Source organism: Amphibalanus amphitrite, unplaced genomic scaffold (assembly GCF_019059575.1).
Source record: "Amphibalanus amphitrite isolate SeventyFive unplaced genomic scaffold, NRLGWU_Aamphi_draft 000328F_arrow, whole genome shotgun sequence".
Lineage (NCBI taxonomy): Eukaryota > Metazoa > Arthropoda > Thecostraca > Balanomorpha > Balanidae > Amphibalanus > Amphibalanus amphitrite.
Window position 1 is genome coordinate 542,733 of NW_024881823.1, and position 24,659 is coordinate 567,391.

A 24,659-nucleotide genomic window follows, 5' to 3' on the forward strand; every position below is an offset into this window, starting at 1 on the left:
GATATATACATATAGGGTATCATGTGTCAGGGCTCATATTGAAATTAAACCCCAGAACAGCTATTTTTATAAGGCTTATATCTCATCGTGGGATCACTGCGATTAAAATCACCCCATCATGCAGAAACACAACAGGGAATTCCTTTTTTCATTCGCATTCCCGATTACATTGAGTTTTCCACTTAAAAAAGAACGACAGTTCACAATGTATTTTGATAACACAAAAGTCCAAAAGCGTTTCAAATCTTTCTCACCGTGATTATTACACCGTGCTCTTTATACAGCGTTTTACCGAAGAGGAAGTAAATAGCTGGTGAGGGCGAGAGGAAGAACTGAAGTCCAGTCCAGCCAGCAACGCCTTGATTGACATGCCCAGCATGTTGCATCACAAGTCACAACGCTTCATTACATTCGTTTTCATCGCCCACTTTTACTATTTCTTTGCAGTACCCATATGCTGTCCAATGTCCATATTTCTCTTGTGTTGTGGCCAAATGATTCAATTTATCACCGGCTTCCCGCTTCCGTTCAGGTTCAGTCTGCCGAATGATTCCGAAATATTCTACATATTTGAAGTCGTCGGTAGCCCCTTCGATTATTTAAAACTTGATTCAATTAAAGGGACCCTCCCACCTTCAAAAAAGTTAATGAATTAGCACGAAAGTGATGTCGCTCGGTTCAGAAAGAGCGAAAACGAATATCTACCAAATTTCATCGAAAAATATTCACCGGTTTTCAAGATATTAGACTTTTACTTTTGTTTACTTTTTGGGATCTCCGCTGTTCCGAGCGACTTTATTTGAAAGTGCGGCATTTGTTGCGCGCAAAGCAGCATATACCACCGCGTGCTACCAAACGTTTTAGTAAAAGATTTAAAAATCGTTAGATCTCCGCTGACGTCACAAATTCTAAGGGGGCATACCAATGCACTAGCACCTTAGAATCCGAAAACTGCAAGTTTGAAATTCCATATCTCCGAATTAAAGCATTTGTCGATGTTGTGAGTGCCCAAACCGGTATTTGCAGGCCATGGCCACCAATTTGGCTATCTCAACTCAAAACTAATGTTAAGGTGGGAGTGTCCCTTTAATATTTCAGATAACTTGTCGGCTAGTCTGCCGTGCTCCTTGCTATCAACAGTGATCGGTAGTTAGATAGGTGCCTCAGGTAATGCCATTTCTTGTTCGGCTTTATTTATATTTGCTCTGAACCACTCCAGAATTGCGTAGAAGATGTGAACAAATATTAAAGCAATATTTAATGAGAAGTAACTTGGAAGAAAAATTAATATAAATTCAAAATCCAATAAAACCCACACACGCCAGTAACTTGAACTGTGCTGCGCGGCTTGCTGCCGATTGTTTACATTTTTTGGCTTTGGAATGTCATGCTCCAAGCAAAAATCAAGAGCATTATTAGCAATATTTGTTTAGGTATACTTCCTCTTGTATGATCAGCAAATTTAATTCTTATTAGCGTAGCTAGAATTTTTTTTCATAATATTGCATATCTAAGCATTTAAGCTCGTCGACTTTAAATGCGGAAAAATATAGTGACTGCATGTCCCCGACAAGATGTATGCATGCGTGCCGGTGGCTCTCAAAGTACGTAAAGCGGGCGTAGTGAATATATTCCTGTGGTGAAACAGAATAGTATTATCGTCGTACTTTGCGGGTGTACTTTTCCAAAGTACACCAAGAATATATTCACTTGGTGAAATCGGGCCCAGGGGGCAGTTACTAATCCCAAATTCAATTTTGTCTCCTATGTCGTCATCCATCACAAGGTTGCGACTCACGATAGTCAAACGCTCGATGAAATCACGGCCGTCGTACTCATGTGTATTCAGCACGGTCACTTCCGCCGAACAATGACAATGATAATCGTTTTCGGTGCGAGCAGGTTGGAAGCACTCCATAGCTCCGCGAAATATCGACAGAATCGCTACGTATGTAATTTGAACGCCCAATACCGATACCACACGTGAGATATATAGCCCCCCCCCCCAAGGGGCTCTTTCATCCTCGTTTTGCAGCATATGTTTACTGTTACATGGAACTTGTGTCTCATATTCAACACGAACACAAATTCTTCGTCTATGTACAATAACGCACACAACTCATCAGTGGTACAAATCGCACTCACAACAAACACACTCGGACAACGTTCCACTTGCCTCTTCACGGCGGCAATGTCTTTGGCGGGCCACCCCACAGGCCATCGATAATGAAGAACCCAGCATCAGATCACTTACAACATCGTGAACTCCAATGAGATTCCGAGAGCCTGAACAGGTGTGCTCGTCACGCCATCGGCGTTGCGCGCTGCTTTCTCGCGGTTCAGCGACTTGACGCAGACGTTGTTGAGTGGCTTCATCTTCTCCGTTTCGACGCTGACCTTATAGGCGTTCTTCTTGACGCCGGAGGGCGTCAGGCTGACGCGCGAGTCGCACAGCAGGTTCGCACACTGGTAGGAGAACTCGGACTTGGTGGGGAGATCCACAGCCTCTGTGGCAGGGCCGAGCTGCGACAGCTTCTGCTGCAGACAGGTCTCGGCCAGCTCTGGACAGTCGAACGAGTGGATCTTGTAGGCCTGGTAGTAGAGGAAGCGCTGCAGCTTCTTGGAGGTGCCTGAGTACGTCGGGTTGAGCACCATGATCTTGGTACCGGTGCACGTGTCTCCCTCGGCGCTAACCACGCGCACCTGGGTGAGCGGCGTGTTCACTACGCTGCCGATGTCGTTGGTCTGCAGCGCCTTGAAGCACTCCTCGCCCTCCATCTTATCGTTGTCGTAGAGGAGATAGTTGTAGTAGCCCAGCGCCAGCTCCTCCATGTTGCTATGACAGATGAGTCGCATGCAGGAGTCCATCTCTCCCAGCCAGGTGGCACCAAGACGGTTGATGAGCTCCATCTTGGTCGGGTCACCGACGCAGGAGCTCAGCACGGACACCACCAAGTCTCGCGCCAATCGCAAGCGGGCGTACTGCGGCACGAAGCCGCTGGATGCGGACCTCGCCTGAGGGCCCGAGTACATGGTCAGGTGTGTGACGGCCGGGCCGGGGGCGCTCGAGCGGCTGTGCGGCTGCACGTGCATGGCTGGTCTGGTGACCTGAAGATCGGCGTCGCACAGGATGAACGCCTCCAGAGGCTGGATGGAGTCGCCCTTCAGAGCCGAGAGCAGTAGGAGTCGCTGCTTGGCCAGCCGCGTTGCCGAGCAGGATGAGTCATAGAACACGAGATGCAGGTCGCCAGCCGCGTAGAACGTCACGGGGAAGTTGGACTTGCGGTAGGCATCGCGGGAGGCCACCACGTCCTTCAGACACTGGGAGCCCTCGGGCGTGCGATCGTTGACGCTGACGGAGGCGTATGTGACGCCGCCAGACTCGTGGACGGTGAGGATGTCGTCCGAACAGAGGAGCGGCACGCAGGTCTGCGGGGCGCTCAGCTGCCGTAGCCGCAGGGTGTCCGTGGAGAGTCCGTTGCCCTCGACATCCTCCAGAGGACGGCGCACCAGGCAGTCCAGCAGGGAGAGCGGCTGGGAGCGGGCTGCGGCGAGCAGCACCAACAGTACCAGCACCTGAAACAGACAGACGTACGGTGAGCATTGCAGACAGCTAAATGCCGACACTGAGGTGAAATGGTTGCTGTAATAGAGGGCTGCACCGCCGAAGTGAGGAAACGTTTTCGAGAAATGCGATTATCGTAGATAAGATAATTACGTGACGAAAATGTGATTTTTTAACGAGATAGCGAGACATTGAAAGGAATTGATTCGCTATAGAGGCGAGCCGTGAACTGTGAATTATGGTCCCCGTCACTTGCCACTGAAGTGGCCCATCGACTAGTTCCGGGTTACTCTTGGGTCGCTCGAGAAACCTCCGTGGAGGCTATAGGTAAGTGGTTTTTAATGCTCCCACAATAGAGCCTAAAGTGGAAAATGGCTGGCGTGGTCTACTTGAGCACAATGAACCTGGTCGAGTTATCGGCTTGGCCATGAGAACGTTTCTCTTGTTCGGCTCTCGCCCGTACTTGGTGGGGATATGAACTCGTTCTCGTCAAATAGGAGGCTCGTGTTGATAATCCCATGGGCAGACGATCTCTCTGAGGGTCGGGCACGTCATCGGTGAGATCACGGCCATTCTGAACTCTGAAGGCCACATTTGACAAAAGGCTAGCTAAAAAGTATGGGAGTCACGGGAAGAGCCGGCCATTCAGTTCAGGATGACGGAATCATCGTCACCTCAACAGTCATCACGACATCGTTCCAATTTCTGCGATCCGTAAGCCCGCTGATGCACATGCATAGGTCCAGCAGGTCACTTCTCTTTTGGCATTGGGCAGGTCTTCCTCTGTGAACTCATCAACCACTCTCTGACGAATAATAGCCATTGTTTTCTGCCACCGACAGGCCACCCCCTGTGTAGGACCATCACCGGCGCATTGACACGCCCCTGTCGAGTAATGGTCGCGTGTGCCATCACCGCGTACGGCCGCAGGTCACCGCACCGCGCCACTTCCGCCGCACCCATCAGCGCACATCCGGTGCGCGCGCCGCGATCTTCGCTCTGTGGCGCGGCGCGGCGAGTACCGGCGGGATTTCTGCCCAGTTGCACTGACCGCGACCACTGGCCAGTGCAGTGGTCATGTTGCGTAGTACTGTTCGATTACAACGGGTGATGTATGTGGAAACTGCGGCAGGTTGTGCTTGGAAAGCGGAACCGAAACGTTTATTGCTGCTGTCTTGCAAAATTGGTAACGTAAACCGTTTCATTGCTGGCCACAGCTTAGCAGATTCTAAGCACATTAACATACGAGCTCGTATAGCCATGGTCAGCTCAACTCAGCGAGTTTACGATGGATGATTATATCATATGAATTGGCCAACTAACGCTGAGGGCGTGTGGCACCGCACCATTGCAGGAAACCTAAAACTCTTTCGAAATATTGTTGTTTTTACAACAAAACCAATTACTTCGATCGTGTCAGGTGACCTTTTCGATTGTCTGACGGCCCCATTGTCAGCTCATCCAGCTGTTGGGACGGGTCGGACCGTGGGAGAGGTAGTAGCACCTCAGGGCTGATGACGGTCCCCCTGGCTATGGACTTGTAACACCACACGCACACACTGTATGACCAATCTCCAATGACCGCCGGCCGCTCCCAGGGCTGCGGTGAGGGCGGCCTTGGACCGCGGACCATAGCTCTTCGGCCGCTGCACCGAACAGGATCGTTAGTCGTTACACGGTCATTGACGGCGTGTGTGGAACTCACACCGGCGTCTCAGATCGGCCCGCGGGAGCTGCTGTCTCGGGACGAGTTTGGAATGTGGGGAGGGGGCAGATTTAGTGGATAATCGATGGAACTTTAGTAGACTCGGCCAAGAAAACGAACAACGATCAACGTGCACAATAAGCAGGCACTTAACATCCATGCATAATGCAGATTGCAGAGATCTATGCATAAAATCAAATACTTTTATCGCCCGACGTACGATGTTTAAATGTGGGGCTGATCTTGCCAGTGCCTTAGTTAACTAAGCTTTGACCATCTCAGCTCGCCGTAGTTACGACATTCGCCGCCAGGGGCTGACCCCGGCCCGTGACCGAGGTCGCGGGCGGGGTCAGTCTGCGTTGGTGCTCCGCACGAGCCGCGACGCTCCGTGTTGCGCGAGCCGCCGGTATTTCGAGGCGGCTTGTTTCCTCATGGAGGAACGGTTCAACAACCTTCTTGAGAGGTTTGACAAGTTGGAAAGCTCAGTGGCTGCAATCAGTGAGCATTTGAAGACCGACACCGCCGGTCGTCGGCTGGTCGACACTCAAGAATGCGCAGACACTCAGCCGCAGCCGTTCGGTGAGTCTGAAGTGGGCGCGAGCAGTGATCTGCAGACAGACTTTAAGAGCATTCGCGAAAGTCTGGCAAAGGTCAGACTTCCACCGGACTTGGTGGTCGGTGATTCAAGAGCAGGCGTCAGCAAGGCTGACTGGCCGAAGTTCCAGGTCATTCGGAAGTGTGCGCGGTATCAGGAGACCGTATTGAAACTGCTCTCTCAGTGTACAAGCAGAGAGCCCGTCCTCTCTGAACTATCGACTATAGCTATCGCACAACTCCGGTACCTGCAAGAAGAGTATACCAACCTGCTGGTGGCGAACCAGTTTGATGACGGGACGACCAGGCTGTTCCAGACGCTGCAGCAGAACCCGGCAGCTTTCACGCCGGGGGCGCTGGAAAATCTGCAGCGAGCCGTGTCCATCGCCGGAGCGCGACACAACCGGCAGGTCAGTGGCTCTGGAAGGTTCCGCGGGCGGGGATCATTCTTCCCGTTCGCTTCTGGCGGTCCGGGCAGAGGCTACCGCCTGGACGCGGCGGGTCAGCGACCCGGCGGCGGCGCGGCGGGCTCGGGCTCCGGATCAGCTGACTGGAGGTTCCGCCGCGGGCGGTTCGGGTACGCACCCGGGCCGCGTGGCTCTCTCTATCGCCTGGATAAAAATAGGCCCCGCCCATCCCAATCAGCTGCTGCATGACGAGTTGATGACGACAACCACTACTTACCAGCAACCAATCTAGGGATAGCGTACGTGACAGTAATGGTGCAGCGGTTGCAAAATATTACATTGTTATTCAAACGGTTTTTGCTTTTAGGGCCTTGTTAGATGAGGATGAGGTTAGATTAGATGAGGTGTTGATGAAGGCAGGTATTTTTTTTAAATATTTTTTTGACAATTTTTTGCCCTTGTTTTACTTAAGCTGAACCCGGGACCACCTGAAGTCTAAACCTTATTTTATATAACATGTCAATGCTGATGCTGTCTTGAAATGTGAAATTTAGACAATGGTTATAGGAATAATGAATAGCAATTTCACCAACAACATTTTAATCTCTAGGAAGTGCAATTAAAATTAAAATCACTGTCTGCCACACTGCTCCATCCTGGTCATGCAACCAACGTTCATGGGTGGTGTTTCACGGCAGAGCACGCACTGCAGTGCTCAGCACTGCAGTGCGCTGCGTGTGTCAGAGCATTGGGTTTCCATGGCAGTGTCAACAAACTTCACTGTGACGCTAAGCTATGACAGCATCCCAGAACGCTAGCACGCTGCGGTACCAGCACCAGCAGCATGCTAGCAGTATTTGAACTCAAACCTCTGTTCTTGGTACGGTTTTTCAGAACCTCTCACTCTGTTCCAAACGCGATTGATCATAAACTAAGAGATCACATGCAACGTCATTTGAGTGATGCTATGGTATGCCGTAGCTACCAGTGCACACAGTGTCTGGATGGTGAAACAGGGCCATTATTAATCACATTTGCTTTGCTTTGTTTCAGCAGAAACCTGTCTGCACATGGGAGGAGCTCAACAAAAGCCCATCAAGTTCATGCATGGCAGTGGATCTCAACAGGAGAAAACCAGAAAGAACATGGATGCTTGTAGATTGCAGTTGTACACTGCTGTTATCACCTGATGTGCGTGGCTGGCATTGCTCCTGGCAAGAACCACCTGCAAGTGATGAGAATGAGATGGTGCCTCAGTCGTTGAGTGTGCTGCAGTGTGAGAGGCGCCCTGATCTCTACTTTGTGATAGGTTTCCATTGGAGGTTCAACTGAGAAGTGAGAACTGACTGTGACCATGCTTGAGCATGCCAGTGGAGCTTTACATGCTTAGGGCAGCTTTTGAACAGATGCTGACCATGGCATGTCCCATCCAGTTATCACGTGCACAGAATGGTGGGGGGAGGGCAACTCTGGGCTCTTGAGTCAGCCCTACTGCACAGGGGGTACAGATGGCCGCTTACGTTTGGTGTGTCCTGCACTGCATTATCAAGCCCAGTCTGCGCCACAGGCAATGGGTCGGGCTGCACTATATTAAAGGCAGACTATCTTGCAAAGGAGGCTGGCATCCTCTCCCATAATGACACACCAATTGGCAATCATCGCTGCGATGATCACGAGGGTGTCCGCTTATCTAACATGGTGAGGTGGAGAGCCAGTTCAAGCTGGCCTGAGGGATGGTTTTACTTCATCTGAGGCCCCCTTTCCCCGCCTGCCAGGTCCGGTCAAACGACCGCTTCACAGTGAACGACTTGCAGTGGATGCCGTCCCACAGCGCAACGAGCTCGCCGACCAGAGGCGGCGGCCAAGAGGCGGCCGCGCTCCCCCAGTCGACGGTCCCGGTGGACGTCGGCGACGCCCACCGCGCGACCATCAGATCGGCTCGCGACAGCGCCGTCGCCGACTGACCGCATGACTGGTATCTGTTCTTGATGTGGGACCGACTGCCACCGCCGGTCGCGGAAGGGCATCGCTCATCGGCCATCGACGTCCGCCAGCTTCGCGTGGGTCACTGTTCGGGCTGCCACCAATACACCGAATCGGATGGAACCCTGTCGGCGAATGCCGGCGGTGCCCCGACATCGACTGCGCGGCGGCCAGTGCATCGCGTGCCGGGAGGAGGCTGGCACCCCCGATCGGTCATTGGTCACAAACCGTGTCCCAGCTCATGACTGCATCCAGCGCAGCTCTGTGAGATGTTCTGCAGCTGCTGCAGTCTGCCGCGTGTGTTAGTGAAAGAAGAATGAACATGAGAAAACCTCAAAACTTTATGCCTATTCGCAATTGACCAGTATTGGAATAAGTTTGGATTTTGAGAATTTGTGTCCCTGTGCTTGTGCCTGTGTGGAAAGGCATGCTTTACGGTGTACCATCTCAATGTCAAATCCCGGCTGCGCTGTGCGGATTTGTGCGGCTGCTGACAGGCCACCTGGGTGCCAACGTATGTGCGAATCCGCGAATACGTTGTGTTTCGTCAGTCAGTATCGTTCTGAAAATATTGACTGCAATAGGCTATATAGCGTATGACGGTTCAGCCCAGCAGTAATAACTGACCATTGATTGGGCGAATTTTGTGTGGTGGTTCGCTAATACATAACCTAAAGAGTGTTTTGCCGGAATCGTTTAGTAGCAGAACTGACCGGAATATAAGTAGAATGCAATGGTTTGAATCGTTAATTTGTTGAAACGATTGTTCTCTGAGACCACTGTGTAACTTTTGACCTGAGAATCACCAATTATAACGACAATGGGGAAGCAGTAGGCTGTACTGTAGAGTGTAGGCAACACTATATAGTTGGCACACATACGGAAGCACACGACTTACGCAGTGGACATCTGCATCATGCATGTTAAGGTTTACTGGGAAGAGTGAGAAATTAGTCAGAATATAACTGACTAAGGAAAATAGGCGATATTTCCTATTGAGCTGGGGCGGAGAGGGGGAGGGGACGTGTGGTCAGCTATGCCAATAATTCATTCTCTTTATGCAGCTGTGTAAAAGGGCGTCCGTTTTTGGGTGAGACCTTCCCCATCGGCCATTTCCAAGTTAAATCGTGGTGGAGAGTCTGGAGACCTCAGCCTCGGTAGTCGGCACCCTGCGCGCTGCGCCACCTTGCGAAACATAAAGCAGCAGTCCTGACATCTACAGGCGTGACTTTTCATGAAAGCGCGGATGTGTTCGCGCTTATGCGAAAAAAAATGCTTCCGAGTATGGTTGATAATGAGATTAATTGTTGTCATTTATTTATTAATTCATTGGCAAAAGTACCCTAATAAATCGGTAAAATAGCTTGAACTGTATCGTATTTCCTTGGGAAAAAATGACGAACTCATCCTAAGACATCCAGATTATTGGATGCGTTCGTCAGTTGTAAGTAGTTCAAGTTTTTGGGAAAATTTGCTTGTGGAAAATCATAATATTTCAAAGATATGCCTATTTTTGAATAATTTATGCATTCATCTGCATTGAAAAATGATTGTAAAGCAAAAGTGCAAAAGATAATTGTCAATTTATTTTCTCAAATCACAATTTACGAACGCACAAAACTCCAGCTTTTAATTTAGTGCGTGTGCGAATTGCGGTCAAGAAAAAATATTTAAATTGTCTATATTCCTCTTAAAACAATGAAGGATGAATGAGGAAAACGCTGTTTTGAACAATTGTATATTTATTTTTTCTTAATTAAGCAAAAGTACAAAATTTTCAACTTTTATTACATTTGCTCTCACAAAATCCATCACTTTTTAGCATGACGTCATGTCAGCCAAATTTACTAGCGCCATCTCTGGAGAGCATCTTTCGAAACCTCCAGACGATAGAGAGAGCCGGCCGCGTGACCTGGCCGCCCGAGCGCAGCAGCCGGATGACGTCACAGGGACATTCTCAGCTGAGTAAACCATCACGTGAGTTGTGAGGGGAATTATGCCGCTGCATAAGGACGAGTGGGTGCGCATTGGGGCGCCTGATGCAGTTCTGGACTGGATTATGAATGGTGTGCCGGTGCCTGTGCGTGACATTCCAGAGCCCCGTGTCTTTGAAAATCCCTGTTTTAATGAACCAGAGAAAAAGTTTTTGGAAACTGAGCTGATGGCGCTAGAAAAGAGAGGTGTTAAGCCTAAGCTACACTAGCATGAACTCCGACGTTTTTTCGGTTTCTGCGGGATTTCGGTTCGCGTCGTCAAGCTCGCCTCATAGCGAATGCATTGCGCAAGCTACACTGCCAGTCTGGTGTCCCGTGGAACGAAAACCCGCAAAAACCGACGAGTCGGAACCGAAAAAAAGTTCAGAGCTGTGAACTTTTTTTCGGTTTCTGCGGGATTTCGTTTAAGTGATGAATGATTAGAAATTATTATTGCTAATAATATTGTGACGATGGAAGAGTTTCAATTGTAGATAATAAAAATGGTGTAATTCATGATTAAAGAAGACAAGATGTGTTTCAAAACTCATCATTCTACTTCAAATATGGTAATTGTAATTAAGCTGACAAATGATTATGATCGAAATTATATTCTTGTTAGTTGTAAAATCTTTAAAACAATTATTTAATTATGATTTTGTTAAAACACGATAAAATTTAACATGAATAATTAATTAATTTGATCACTTATCCATCACTATGCTATAAACAACAACCCGGTTTACATAGCATATTTGTAATTTGACGAGGCTCTAGCTCGTTAATTTGGCGATAATTTCGATGCAGTGGTCTACAAATATTTAGAGGGGATCATTTTGTAAATTGTTAAGCACCATTGGCATCTTTTGCAACATCACGGACGGAGATATAAGCTTGCAACAAACCCTATGTAAACCGGGCTAACGCCGTCCACGCGGCGGCCGCCCCGGCCGCCCGGAACGAAAAAAAGCAGAAACCGTAAAAACGCGGAAACCGAAATCACGCAGAAACCGAAAAAACGCTGATAGTGTAGCCTGAGCTTTATAGCAAAAGTAGCTGACGTGCCGCATTGTGTCTCCCCTTTGAAGGTTGTTCCAAAGAAAAATTCCAAATATCGCCTCATTTGTGACTTGAGATATGTGAATTCTCACTGTGATGTGCCACATTTTTCGTCAGAAGGTGTTTCTGTCCTGCCAGAGGTTATGAGAGGTGGTGAGCTGGCGGTCACTGTAGATTTAAAGGACGGATTTTATCATTTCCCTGTCCGTGAAGAGTTCAGAACGTATCTGGGTTTCCAGTATGGTGGATGCTGGTATGTGTGGTGTTTTCTACCATTTGGTTTGGTGGCTAGCCCGTACTATTTCCACAAATGTGTTCGTGTGGTCATAGAGTATATGAGAGGGACCGAACGCCTGTCGGTCATGGCCTACGTAGATGATTTTTTATTGACGTCAACGAAGAATAGAATGGCCAGTGACGTGAAAATATTTTTAGATACTTTAGCTTCATTAGGATTGTGTGTCAACTGGGAGAAGTCGTGTTTGGAGCCGTCAAATGTTGTGTCTTATTTGGGTTTCGATGTGCACTGTGCGTCCGAGGGTGAATTGCCGTTCATTACTGTGCCAAAATGCAAAGTGTCGAAGCTGAAGCAGGATATAGGTAGGATGTTAAAGCGGCCCACTGTGTCGGCGCGTCTGCTGGCTCGCATCGCGGGTAGGTGTATCAGTATGATGGCAGCGGTGTTCCCGGCCAAGCTGAAGTTGCGGAACATTTACCGTCTGTTGAATTCTAGGATGTCTTGGGACGAGGCAATGCCGTGGTCTCCCGAGGCCAGAGAGGATCTGGCGTGGTGGCTTACATCGCTGGACGGGTGGAACGGCCGGCTGCTGGTGCCGCCGGCCAGCTGCGACTTGCAGCTCTCCACCGACGCGTCCGAGACTGGCTGGGGAGCGACACTTTCCACCCCGGTCGCTCAAACCGCCTCGGGTTTCTGGCGGCCAGAGGTGAGCGCAGAAACGTCCAATTTTCGCGAGTTACTAGCTGTTTATTTTGCCTTACTGTCATTTTGTTCTACGCTTCGTGGCAAAACCGTCGAGATATTGTCCGATAATATCACGGTAGTCGCGCTCATTAACAAGCTTGGGTCAGCTGATCGTCGCCTGGACGCCATCGCTCAGAATATTTGGGAGTTTGCTTTTGAGCATCAGGTCATGCTGGTTGCGCACCACATTGCAGGATATTTAAATGTAGACCCCGATGAGCTGTCACGTATTCCGCTGCGTCACGAGTGGACACTCCATCCGGCTGTGTTCCAGCAGTTGGAGCGCATGTTCGGCCCGCACACGATCGACCGGTTCGCCTCCCTGTCTACGGCGTTGCTACCGGTCTACAACAGCCGCTTCAGGGACCCCGGTACCGCTGGTGTGGACGCTCTGGGTCAGAACGATTGGCAACAGCACAACAACTTCATAAACCCGCCCTTCCGGCTAGTCGCACGTGTGCTGGACGCGGTGCAGGCGCAGCGTGCCGAGGCCACGCTGATTGCCCCGATGTGGCCAGGCCAGCCATGGATGGAGCGGCTGCGGCGGCTCAGCGTCTGCCCGCCGCTGCGGCTGCCGCCTGTGACGCAGGCCTGTATTCCACTGCTACCGCACCAGCAGATAGAGCCGCACCGCAACAGACGGTGGACTCTGTTCGCCTGGCGGATCTCTGGAGAGCCCGGTTAGAGGCGCTCGGCTGGTCTCCTGCTGCACGTGAGCAGTTCCCTCTGTGTTTGGCTCATTCCACTCACGCGAATTATGACAGATACATCTGTAAGTTTAAGGAATTTTGTAGAATACGTGAATTGATTTTTCCACCGGTAGATGGCGCGGTAGTGGCTGATTTCCTGGTAGGCGAGTGCAGTGTGTCTGACAGACCCCACTCTACGTTACGCTGCTTGTCAGCAGCCTTGGCTGCACTGTACGAGGTGATGGGAGTAGCCAACCCACTCCACGATCCCCTTCTCGTGCGTCTGTCTCAGGCCATTGTGAAAAGCGGCACACGGGCACCCATGACACGGTCGTCCGTGATGGATGTATCAGCCTTTGTTCGTCTGTTTGAGTCGTGGGCTGTGAACGAGTCGCTACCGTTGAAGTTGCTGCGGTTGAAGGCGATATGTCTGCTAGCTATCGCGCTGATGTTGCGGCCCTCAGATATTGCCCCCCTGTCGATGAGGTTCGATGCAGGCTCGGGGGTAACGTCGCCGTTTGTGCTGTCCACTGATCAGCTTCAGTTCCGTTCAGATGGTACCCTGCAGGTTACCTTTCTGGGGATAAAGAACGACGCTCAGCGCACGGGGTTTCAAGTCGCAATCCCGCCTAGCCCCAATAAGTCAGCGGACCCTATCGATGCCCTGCGTGTTTATTTAGCTAGAACAGAGTCGTGTCGATGTCCAGTTTCGAAGCCTGTTTTCATTAGTTTAGTTCGCCCTTATGCTGCAGTTTCTGCAAGCTCGGTGGCTGCCATTTTACAGCAGGGTATTTATTTTGCGGAGGATTTTGGTCTCGCCAAAGGTCACACGCCGAAAGATTTTCGGCCAACTGGCGCGACCCGTGCGGTGCAGCTCGGGTTTGACGCAGACGATGTGCAGCGTCTCGGTAGATGGAAGACCAGGTCGGTTTTCCTGGATCATTATGTTCACAATAGCGTAGATCCGTCGTTTACACAGCGTCTGTTCGAGTGACATGGCGGTGCATATGTGTGATGGGTGCTACGACGCGACGTTGTGATTTTTTCTCTCCATGGAATTGCATTTATGTTTGTTTGTACAATACATGTACGGCTGGCGACGAATGTCTGTAACGTTGGTTTTAAGAAACCGTAGTTACGACATTCGCCGCCAGGGGCTGACCCCGGCCCGTGACCGAGGTCGCGGGCGGGGTCAGTCTGCGTTGGTGCTCATGGATTTGGAAGTTGACGCATGGAACATGATCTCGCCATAGACCAGTAACTGGAAAGGAGCTCGGTTCGTGCAAGTGCCACTGCGGCGCAGACGATTGCATTTATGTTTGTTTGTACAATACATGTACGGCTGGCGACGAATGTCTGTAACGTTGGTTTTAAGAAACTAGAGTTCCATTGACGTGTGCTCATTTGTGGCCATAAAGTCGTCTCGAGTCTTTATATCCCTCCCGCTGTAGTTTTTTTCTCTCATGAGGCGCGATGAGATGCCTGAAGCTGCTTGAGGTACTTGTTCCGGCACTGGGAAAGCCATTGACTCCCGTTTATAAATATTTAGGACATTTAAGGATGAAAAGGGTCCGAGCCATCAGATTCCTTCCGATCCCAACTTTTACCAGCCGAGATACCATACGCCAATCCATAGGTACACGTCGGCACGAGGAATAAGCTTTTATAGCCGTTCAGTCATCCAGTTTCGCCCGAGAAAGTTTAGAAAGTAAGAGGTCGTACTGCCGTGCTGGGATAGCCAATGAGCTACTCACTACTCAGCTTTTGCATCGGAGCGACGGATGATTGTATAGGTAGCTAATAGCCGTTTTCACGACGGCCATCTGGTACACATCTGGTACAGATTAGGTGCAGATTTGGTCAAATTAGGTTCAGTGTGTCTCTTAGTAGCTTTCAGCTAGGGCTGCACTACAGGGTGTCTCAAAAGTTCGCTTACACATTTCCCATGCCAATAAAGCATATAAGAACCGGCCAAAAGTATAAGGTTTTGGTGTCTGTGTGTACACTAGACAAATATGCATGCTTTGACAACTGATTAAGAAGGTTAGAAACCAACCCCTTTGTTGTATCTCCAAAAATATTTGCCCATACCGATTTTTGTTGCTCCGTCAGCTGCCGGAGGCTGATAAAAGGTTACCAGCTTTCAAGCTCTTGCAGGGGAATCCCCAACAGTTTCTGCGTCGGATTTAGTTTTGACTAGCTCCCCGGCAACATCTGATTTTCCATGAAAGCCGACAGCTTGCATCGACACCATTTATGAGTATTTTGTAGGCATTCTCTGGCGCTAACTCCTTCATGAATGACTGGCGCCGACATCCCAAGCGCCATTTTCCTTTTCAAAACGACCCCAGTCCTGAACAAACGGGAAGTGCCAGGAGTAAATTTTTCGCATCATATGGTAGCAGAATGTGTCGGACGTCTGTTTCTCAGACACATTGTGCAAATTTTGCAAATTCCAAGCGCTCGTCATTCCCCATGCCAAGACCTTCGCTCGGTTGCGGAGTGTTTTCCTCGGGAGAGGTTCTGCTTTGTAAACGGCCCAAACCTGTCCATTGTGTGGTTTTATCGGGATTTTGTGTTTAAAAGAAAATTATTCGCTGCAGATCTGCCTCTTGAAACTTCGTTAGATAAAATTTTACAATAACTGACACTTTTGGAGGGTCAGGTGTCCTTGGCATTGACGATTTTTGTGTTATTGTCCCCAAAAATTAGCGTTATAGATATTATAAACAATTTTAAATTATAATTTGCCTTTATTTTACGATGACCTGCACTTTTTGAAAATGGGTAACCTCTGTCTGTGAGCTTCTTGCCAGTTTTCAATAGTTATGATCGCATTTTCAGCTGCTTTCCGGAACACGAGTCTGCTGTCGTGCGAGGGTCGTTCAAAACGCCGTTAGTCTCGCATGGTTTCGTCCTTCAAAAATTTTAGCCACCGTTTTTATGAGATGATCATCATGTTGCACTCATCCTCGCCGACATTTAGCCATGTGTCATTTCCGACTTAACCATTCCCATTACTCCTGAAACAGAGAGTTTCACAACATACCCGACTTTGCAACCTACATTTTCGTGCCTGACCCATGGTCAGAGGTGAACCCTTTTTGTGAGCTCATGAAGGGTCGAATGCACTTGAAAACAATGAGACTGCTTGAGGAAGGTTGTCACCAATGCCCATGCGAAATTTCGACTTTTAATTTCTTGTTGATTCAGAATTATTGACAAAAAAGCATGGCTGGTACCTGTAAGCGAACTTTTGAGACACCCTGTAATTGCTTTTATGCCTGCTTTGTCAAATTATCAGAGAGAATCATCGATCAAAACACTGAAATAAATGCATAAAATAAAGATATTTGATTTAAAAGAGATTAGATGAAGATTTGGCTAAAGTAGGTGTTCTCGCCGGATAGTCCGTCGTAAAAACGGCTATTGTGCTTCATTATGCCTTAGGTATCTACTTATCTACAACATGCAAAAGTGCCTATTCTGGACGAAACCAAATAGCACTCACTGATAATGCTCTTGTAAACAAAAAAATTGCGCCTCAGTTCGCTGACGTCTATCGCTCAGCGCAGTACCGTTCGACAGAGCCGGAACGAAATAATTGACACAATTATGATAGATGGAGCTGCTGACATTGGTGCGATGGAGTTAGACAGCTCAAGGTTGGCCTGTTTCGCGTTGTTCACGCGGTATTTGTGAAATGATTTGGTATGAGCTTGACGAATGTTGTATTCAAGGATTGTTCTGGCAACGGGATGGATAAACTGAATTTGATTATATTTAATGTTCCCGATCTAAGCTGGGATTACAATTCAGCATTCAACACACACAAACTTGTGTCTGGCGCATACCATTGACGGGTTGAAGGAATATATCTAAACTTTCTAAACTTTGGCACATAGCACCTGAAAGGCCAGCCGTGTCATTTTGGTAATCAAGTGGCAACAATACAAATGTTGTCATTCACACATCAGAGGAGTTTCCATTATTGTATTTCCTACTTGTCATAAAAGCCATTTGGACCTCTGGAAGGCGATGCTGGGATGCCCATACCATTAGCTCAATGGGCACTATGTGGTGTCCTATGATTTTACTTATTCCAAACCATCTACTTTTCCCGTCGGAAAGATAGTGTCATGTTTACAAAGGCCTATTGTTAGTCCAACTGCAGTAGACCGCATATCCCCCGGGCAGACCCCGATTCCATTGTGCAGCAGGTGTTGTGCGTCGTCATGACGGGTCCTTCCGTATTGTCGCCTAGCACGAGAACGCCCAGTGACGTGCCCGGCCCGTGATTGGTTGTCATATCGTGACGTCGTTGGAGGTCGAATGCTGCTCTGTCCACAATTCCCAGGACAGCAAGGCTTGTTCACTGAGCGTGACCTCATGGATGGAGTGACAATACAACTGCACGAGGACTACTGCATGATGCAGGGCTTTCACCCTGGCGCTGAGCTACCAGTGGAATAACAAGACGGTTTTTTTGGTAATTTATGAATTATTAGAAATTAGTGGCTAGACAAATCAGGGCCTCCTCTAACATGTTAACTGGGGGGCCGCGGCCCCCCCCCCCCAGTGATGCCGCTGGCCCCCCCAGTGGAGCTGAAATTGCGTCACTGGGGGGCCACGCAGTTAAGCAAATCACGTAGAAAAACGAGGAAATTTCACTACAAGCTTACCAAACAAACAATCCAGACTATCTCCAGGATCACCACGTTACTAATTTTAGTTTCCTTATATCGTTGGTTTCTTATCTACAGGTTTTTTTTTTACAGATCCGCCTAGGATGAGCCGCGGAATGAGGTCAGACATGGCAGATTTTACAATCAAACGCCGACTGAAGCCCGAACGGGGCATTACTTTGAGAAGGAAACAGGCCGGACGGTCGCCCTCTATAGTCTCAATCAGTCAAGCGCTTACGGTCTAACACGGAGAAGTATTGTTTTTTTTTCGGGAGACGGGTTTATTCTTGAAGAGAAATTTTTCTACGGTCAAATAAGAGTGCGGCTGAGCTTTATAGCACGATATAAAAGTTTTTTTCCCCAGTGTTTGGGACTAGCAGCGATAAGCCCTCTCACTTATTGAGGGGTATGATATACCCCACCCCTAGGTTTTTTTGCGAACAACTCGCGTAAAAAGTGGCCCAGCTGGCAAAAGTTTTAGTAGGTATTCTCGTGATCACTTCAATTCTACACATTTCCTGAAAATGTAATTACCCTGTTCCCTGACCCTCATTCTCATTGACCTGTGGCCTGTTTCTTGAGTCATTTTCAGGCAAGTAGCTTTTTAGGATGGTGAGCTGTTTTCAGGCAGGTAGCTGTTTTGCAGCGTTTGGGAAATCGATACCTAAGCCCTCACACTTTCTGCGGTCAGTTAGATTCCTTATGCATTGCTGTGCCGTTTAATACTTTTTAATAAAGGCATTTTGTTTCATTTTCGGAAAGCCGGAAATTTTCGTCGATTTCGGACGCTGCGCGGGGGATATTTACCCCAAATGTCACCCTGCCCGTGCCGGTCTGGATCCACCGGTATATAGGGTCAGGCGGCCTAATATTTCTTTTTTTTTCAAAATAAAAAATAAAAATCTTTGCATCAGGGCTGTGACGAAAAATAAGTGGCCTAAATCCGATGAGAAAACCGGATTTGGGGGTACCCTAGGTTTGGCTTCTGAGCCTCTGGCCCCCCAGTGAAAACTCCTTAGAGGAGGCCCTGAGACAAATAATAATAAATTGTTTATGCAACCGAAGACAAACTTTTTTAATTTTACAAAATACCTTTCCTAAAAAAAATCCTTAGGGAAAGCATGAAAAGTAATTGTGGAAGAACACTTTTTTGACAAAGACTGATAAAGAAGTTAAGTTATAGAAGGAAGCAATTTAGCATTATATACCAGACACATACTTATTCTTACGATGATTTGGATATACAATAAAGTATCGCACAAAAGAATCGAAAAGTGAAACGATGTTAGGAGTTAGGATCCTCTATAATCCCCAAGGTAACTATTCCACGATTAAAAGGCATAATCAGAGTGAAAGAATAGCCACGATCCCGGCCGCATGCCGGCCGGGCACTTTGCTATCAAATTACCTAGATGGGTTCCTTTCAGACTCTGAAAGCCGCACCCACCAACACAAAAGGCTAATCGATTGATGGTCCGACTTTTCCCAAGTGGAGCGGTCGCTCTCTCTTGTCTCGCTTGCCGTCTCGTGACACCGCCAGCCGTGAGGCCGATAAATCGGGATAAATACGTCGATAACTGTGCCGTGACCCAGCAGATGACCCGTGACAGCAGGGCACAAAGCCACTTCCTGTCGCGTCTGGGTCAGTAAGGCAGCTGTCTGACCTGCAGAACCGGCACGGTGCGGTCATAAAAGTGACCTGCAGAGAGGCTATGAGGCCATCGCGTCTAGAATGCAACACTCAGTAATGACCGTTAAACTGCATAGAGCAGATAACTTTTATTCTGTAAATTTTCTTGCAGATCCGGTTGCGTCTGACCACTCTGTGTTTTGTGGTCAATGCACCGTTTAGATTGAATTGAAGGTTAATCTCGCCGTAAAAGTGGCGATGGTTTCACTGCGGCCCGCGGCGGACAGGCCTCCGGCCGCCGCTGACCGGTTTTTACCCCGGCGCCGGGTTCACATGGAGCAGCACTCCGGCAACTAATGCAAATCCTCATTGGTGGACGGCGGGGGCCAGGCACGGATGTCTCCAAGGTGAGATGCCACTGCCCTTCTCTCTGATGAGTGGTTCCCACTCGACCGGGGACCTGGGTTTCTGGGGAGACCTCGCATCATAGGCATCAAGGTGAAGTCTTATTTAGACGGATGAGAGATCGCAGATGACATAAAGCATCTGATTCAGCACCCTGATTTAGTTCCGGTTAGAAGTGAATCGTCATTGATGTGCTGTAGTCAGAACTGCCGCATACCAATATGCAAAAAAAAAAATAAATAACCGCATAAATGAAGCGACACAAAAAAGTTTGAACGTCGTAAATTGTTGGGAAAAAATGAATAAGAATTGCCACGACCTTTACACCAATAGACAAAAAGCAGACATAATCAGTCCCGCAACAAGATTTGAAGCAGCTAGGCAAGAAATCCTGCATAGACTTCGAAGTAAGCTGGATACATCTTTCCATCGTGAGGTGACCAAAGTTACGTAAATCTGGCGACGTATTCATCGCCTACGCTTCAAAGCAATCACCCGCAAGTCACAACCAGCGGCGATCAAATAGGCGCCACAAGCAGACAAACACGTCCACCGTGACGAGTTCTTGTGACGGGCGTGGCGCGTCACACCGGTGCAGTGGCGTCACGGAGCCCTCAGCGTGACCCACATATGACCGCAGAATGCCTGGGGCCATCAACCGGCGTCCCACCACGAGGCGACCGAGCGACCGCTCGACCGCTCCCCACGATATTTTTCACGTGGGTACTGAGTGCGCAACAGCATGGGTGACCGTCGAGGGTGGCAGAGACTGACGCGAAGTCAGAGACAGAGACAGAGACGCTGGCCGGCGAGAGAGAGAGAGAGAGAGAGAGAGAGAGAGAGAGAGAGAGAGAGAGAGAGAGACAGATACAGAGACAGAGACAGACAGAGATACAGAGACAGAGACGCTGGCCGGTGAGAGACAGAGACAGATACAGAGACAGAGACGCTGGGTGGTTAGTGAGCCGGTGCCAGAGACAGAGACGCTGACCGGTGAGGGACAGATACAGAGACAGAGACGCTGGTTGGTTAGTGAGCCGGTGCCAGGTGGTGACAGAAGCGGTGACGACAAGTGTAACGGTGGGTGGCCGCAGTGGGCACCCACGGCGGCACGCTGCTGACGCTAACGGTAGAAACGACCGGCGCCGGTCAGCGGGGATGATGACGCGATGACGCATAGCGCTGTGAGCTGAGGTGATGACGGCAGTGACGCCGAGCGCTAGGAGTGTAGATGATGACGGGACGGTGACGAGCGCGGGGTGTGCAGATGATGACGTGATGATACGGTACGCTGGACAGAACGGAAGGAGAGGTATGACGGAGAGCCGGGAGGCGCCGTCTGCGGTGGTCTGAACAATGAACTGGACACCGGTGGTGCATGTCGGATGATCTTGGAATGGCTGTCGGGAAAAGCCCAGGGCCCGACTGGTGGCTGAGCGTAACAAAGGAATGGTAAATCAGGCAGCTGAGTCTGTCTGACTCTGAGTCAATTCAATCCTTTGACATAGTGATTATCATGCTAAATGCTGACAGTGAATTCCCACCTCCCGAATTGCCATAGGTTTCTTCATATAACAAACCGCGTCATCGGCATATACGCAGCAAGTTTTATTCTGTACAAAGGTAGCGTTGCAATTTTGCAAGCTCCTGCCCAGCAGCAATAACACTGCGGCGGTCCTTACTCAAGGCCGCTCCGATCGTGCTCGACCTTCCGCTCAGCGCCGACCTCCCACGGTATCACTCGGCTCACGGCTGGGTTACTCCGGGCGTCTCTTCAGCACTGCGCCCCCGGCACGTTCCCACAAATCGCGGAAGTGTGCCTGCCTGGCTCCCGAGACGGTATAGCTCCAGGTGCCACCCAAGAGACGTCCATGTCATGTCTCTATCTTTGTCCCGCTGTCACCTGGGTATAACTGCTTCAAGGCACGCCGCTACCAGGCACTGGCGCTCGGTTTACATGGAAAGTGGAAACGTTAGGGAAATTGGCGGTTTAGCTTATGTTTCCACGGGAATCCAGCACCAATACCTGGCAGCGTCGAGAGTGGAAACAGGGCCCTGAGAAATATCCATGTTTGTTTTCCATATAGGCTGGCTCAATGTCTCCACCTCGCTATGCCAACTCGTCCACATTGCTCTCGTGTCCACCGTGGCGAGGTTCCCGGATTTTCCACCGACTGACTACCTCTCGGGTCGGGCCAGGTCAATGCTCTCTGAGCCAGCCGGTAGGTAATCCATCTGCTGCACGACGAAGACAGAACCCGTTCGACGACAGTAACGCTCACCGTGGGGGGTGGGCTCGCAGCCGCGCCATGGATTTAGGGTATTCCAGGCTGGCTCAATGGGGAATGGAGATGCTACGTGAGCCAGAGCTCAGTCGGACGCCGGGTGTTTCAGGCTGGATCAAAGGATGCCACGTGAGCTAGAGCTCAGTTGGATGCTGAATATCCCAACGGTCAGGGGCGCCATGAAACCACCTGACTCTGCTCTCTATAAAAATGTTATAGTGATCTAGAGCTCAGTTCGTGACCAGCAGGATATGAGAAGGAAGACATAAGGTGAGGTAAAATAACCTGGAACAGATGGACGGTAAAGGCGCTTTTGTGACGTTTAAATTGAGCGATGGGTCGCGGTTCCATTGCCGGTTTGATAACCACATCCATTTGCTTTATCGATGACCGGCGTATTATGGTTGATTAGGTGTGATAAAACTGTCATCAATCAAAACACGCCCTAATTAACCAGGTAACCTATACACATCAGCGAGGACTAAAGACTGGTGCGTATAGTTGCTGTATGTGTGTGAATGGGTTAAACATTTTTAATCATAAACGAAAGATTCGAGGATCTCTTCACTTCCATTGTTGGCAACCACCCATACGTTATTATATGTGATAATAGCTCAACCATAAATCAAGAGTAGCTGAGCTGTTGATATGGTCACTTTTTCGGCTTCAATAAGAGCGTCGCTTCCCAATATTGCCTGTCATAAGGCCCCTGTAAACGCCCTCTGGTCATCCTTATCAGACCCTTTCTTTCCGATCGCTAGCTCATTAATCAAACATCAATCAAACTATAGAGCAACGTAATGACTACTGACCTAAAATATGTCCCTGAGATCACTAAAGGCCGGATGTGACTAATGCAAGGGAGCTGTCATTTGCCATTGCAGAATGACGACTCATTACGAGGTTGTAGGCAGCACCATGCATAAAATTGCATCTGAGTCATATGGATCCTTGAGATGCGTTTTGCTTTTCATGTTGACATTGGGCATTGCTAAATGAATTGAACGAATCGCAACGAGGCTTTAATGAACATATACCAGGCACAGTTAATAATGGGATGAGGACATTAATCATTAAATGAATGTGACCGTAGTCATTTTTCTCGATTGAAATTAGGAAGCAAAATAAACGCACCCTAAGCGTTTATTTTGCGTTTACAAAGCGTTTATATAATGAATCGTTTATGTTTAAATGCTCATGTGATGGCTATGTAACAGAGAACGATGAAATAATTTGCTTTAGAGAAGCTAGGACACTTATGAATAATGAGATAAGCTCACTCAACAACTTAATTATGAAGGATTGTACTGGTGCATAATTAAACAAACACAATAACGTGGTGAATGCGAGAACAGCAGGGGATATGCCTCCTACCGATGAAGATTCTGCACACTGAAAAGTGGTTAGCTTTCATTCCTCTGTCCGCAAGTTATCCACATTCTATTGGTTTGAAACAAAGTCGCCTGAAGCGCTGTTTTAAGTTGCTAGTTATCTAAAAGCCATGTCTGGTCTTTGAAGTCTGCAACTACGACCTCACCTGCAGAATGCAGGTCTCTCAGGGATCTCCATAGGAAGTTCTACTCACCTGAATCATATTATCCGAGCGTTGCAAGCCGTGAGGTTTAACTCCTGCCGCTACGGACAGCGTCGAAGTTCTCCTCCGACAACACTCTTAGACCCAGCACCGTCTATCAGGTGCGTCGACTGGCGTGGCTCACTGGACTGGGTCCTCCCTCAGCTCCGCTGTTGTCCGTTGACCCGAGTCTTGATCGCCGTCGGTGTCCCGGTGTTGTGAGGTCGATGCGGTGGACGTGGCTCGGTGTGGCAGGAGCACCGGTCGTCGCGTCCTCCCCAGTCGCGTTCTCACCCCAGACTGCCCGGCCGGCCGACCGTCGCGGCGGCAGGCTCGCCAGACGCGCGCGGCCCGCGCTTTCACGGTAGCCTGACGCTGGGTGAGCTGTAATCGGTTGAAACCTGACACGGAACGGCCTGTCATCGGTTGAGGCCTGACACTGGATGAGCTGACATCGGTTGAAACATGACCCTGGGTGACCTGTCATCGGTTGAGACCTGACACTGGGTGACCTGTCATTGGTTGAAACCTGACACTGGGTGAGCTGTCATCGGCTGAAACCTGACACTGGGTGACCTGTCATCGGCTTAAACCTGACACTGGGTGACCTGTCATTGGTTGAAACCTGACACTGGGTGAGCTGTCATCGGCTGAAACCTGACACTGGGTGACCTGTCATCGGCTTAAACCTGACACTGGGTGAGCTGTCATCGGTTGAAACCTGACACTGTGTGACCTGTCAACGGCTAACCTCACACTGCTGAGTGACCTGTCATCGGTTGAAACCTGACACTGGTGGCCTGTCATCGGTTGAGACCTGACACTAGGTGGCCGTCATCGGATGATACCTGACTGGCTGACCTGTCATCGGTTGAAACCTGACGCTGGGTGGCCTGTCATCGAATGAGACATGACGCCGGTTGACCTGTCAGCGGCCGATACCTGACGCCGGTTGACCGGTCATCGTCTGACATGTCACCATCTGACCTGCCTTAGTCTGGCCTGACGCCAGCTGACCTGTCATCGACTGATATCTGACTCTGACCTGTCATCGGCTAGCCTGTCACAATGACCTATTGCCATCGAAACCTTATAACGTTTAGTGATCTGTCAATGGCTGAGAC

At 49.3% G+C, this 24,659-nt stretch overlaps 2 protein-coding genes across 3 annotated transcripts; one reads left to right on the forward strand and one right to left on the reverse strand.

Annotated features, from left to right (window-relative positions):
• Nucleotides 1-1,827: 1,827 nt before the first annotated feature.
• LOC122388620 lies at nucleotides 1,828-23,846 on the reverse strand. The gene is made up of 2 exons (XM_043379826.1): nucleotides 23,548-23,846; nucleotides 1,828-3,576 (listed from the first exon to the last, which is right to left on the reverse strand). The coding sequence occupies exons 1-2, from the start codon at nucleotides 23,554-23,556 to the stop codon at nucleotides 2,251-2,253; spliced, it is 1,335 nt and encodes a 444-aa protein (XP_043235761.1). The 5' UTR covers nucleotides 23,557-23,846; the 3' UTR covers nucleotides 1,828-2,250.
• On the forward strand, nucleotides 11,286-14,306 carry LOC122388621. 2 transcript variants are annotated; one of them, XM_043379828.1, is made up of 2 exons: nucleotides 11,286-12,230; nucleotides 12,543-14,306. In XM_043379828.1, exons 1-2 carry the CDS (start codon nucleotides 11,430-11,432, stop codon nucleotides 12,951-12,953), a joined length of 1,212 nt encoding a protein of 403 aa, XP_043235763.1. In that variant the 5' UTR covers nucleotides 11,286-11,429; the 3' UTR covers nucleotides 12,954-14,306. The 2 variants fall into 2 exon arrangements, with proteins under 2 accessions (XP_043235763.1, XP_043235764.1); XM_043379829.1 differs by having other exon boundaries at nucleotides 12,546-14,306.
• Nucleotides 23,847-24,659: the final 813 nt, after the last annotated feature.

What these genes read in the sequence shown, in the direction of transcription:
- LOC122388621 (XM_043379828.1), top strand. Translation starts at nt 11,430, where the DNA reads ATGAGAGGTGGTGAGCTGGCGGTCACTGTAGATTTAAAGGACGGATTT. An exon ending in CGGGTTTCTGGCGGCCAGAG is followed by an intron (nt 12,231 to 12,542) that starts GTGAGCGCAGAA and finishes GCTGTGTTCCAG; the next exon opens with CAGTTGGAGCGCATGTTCGG.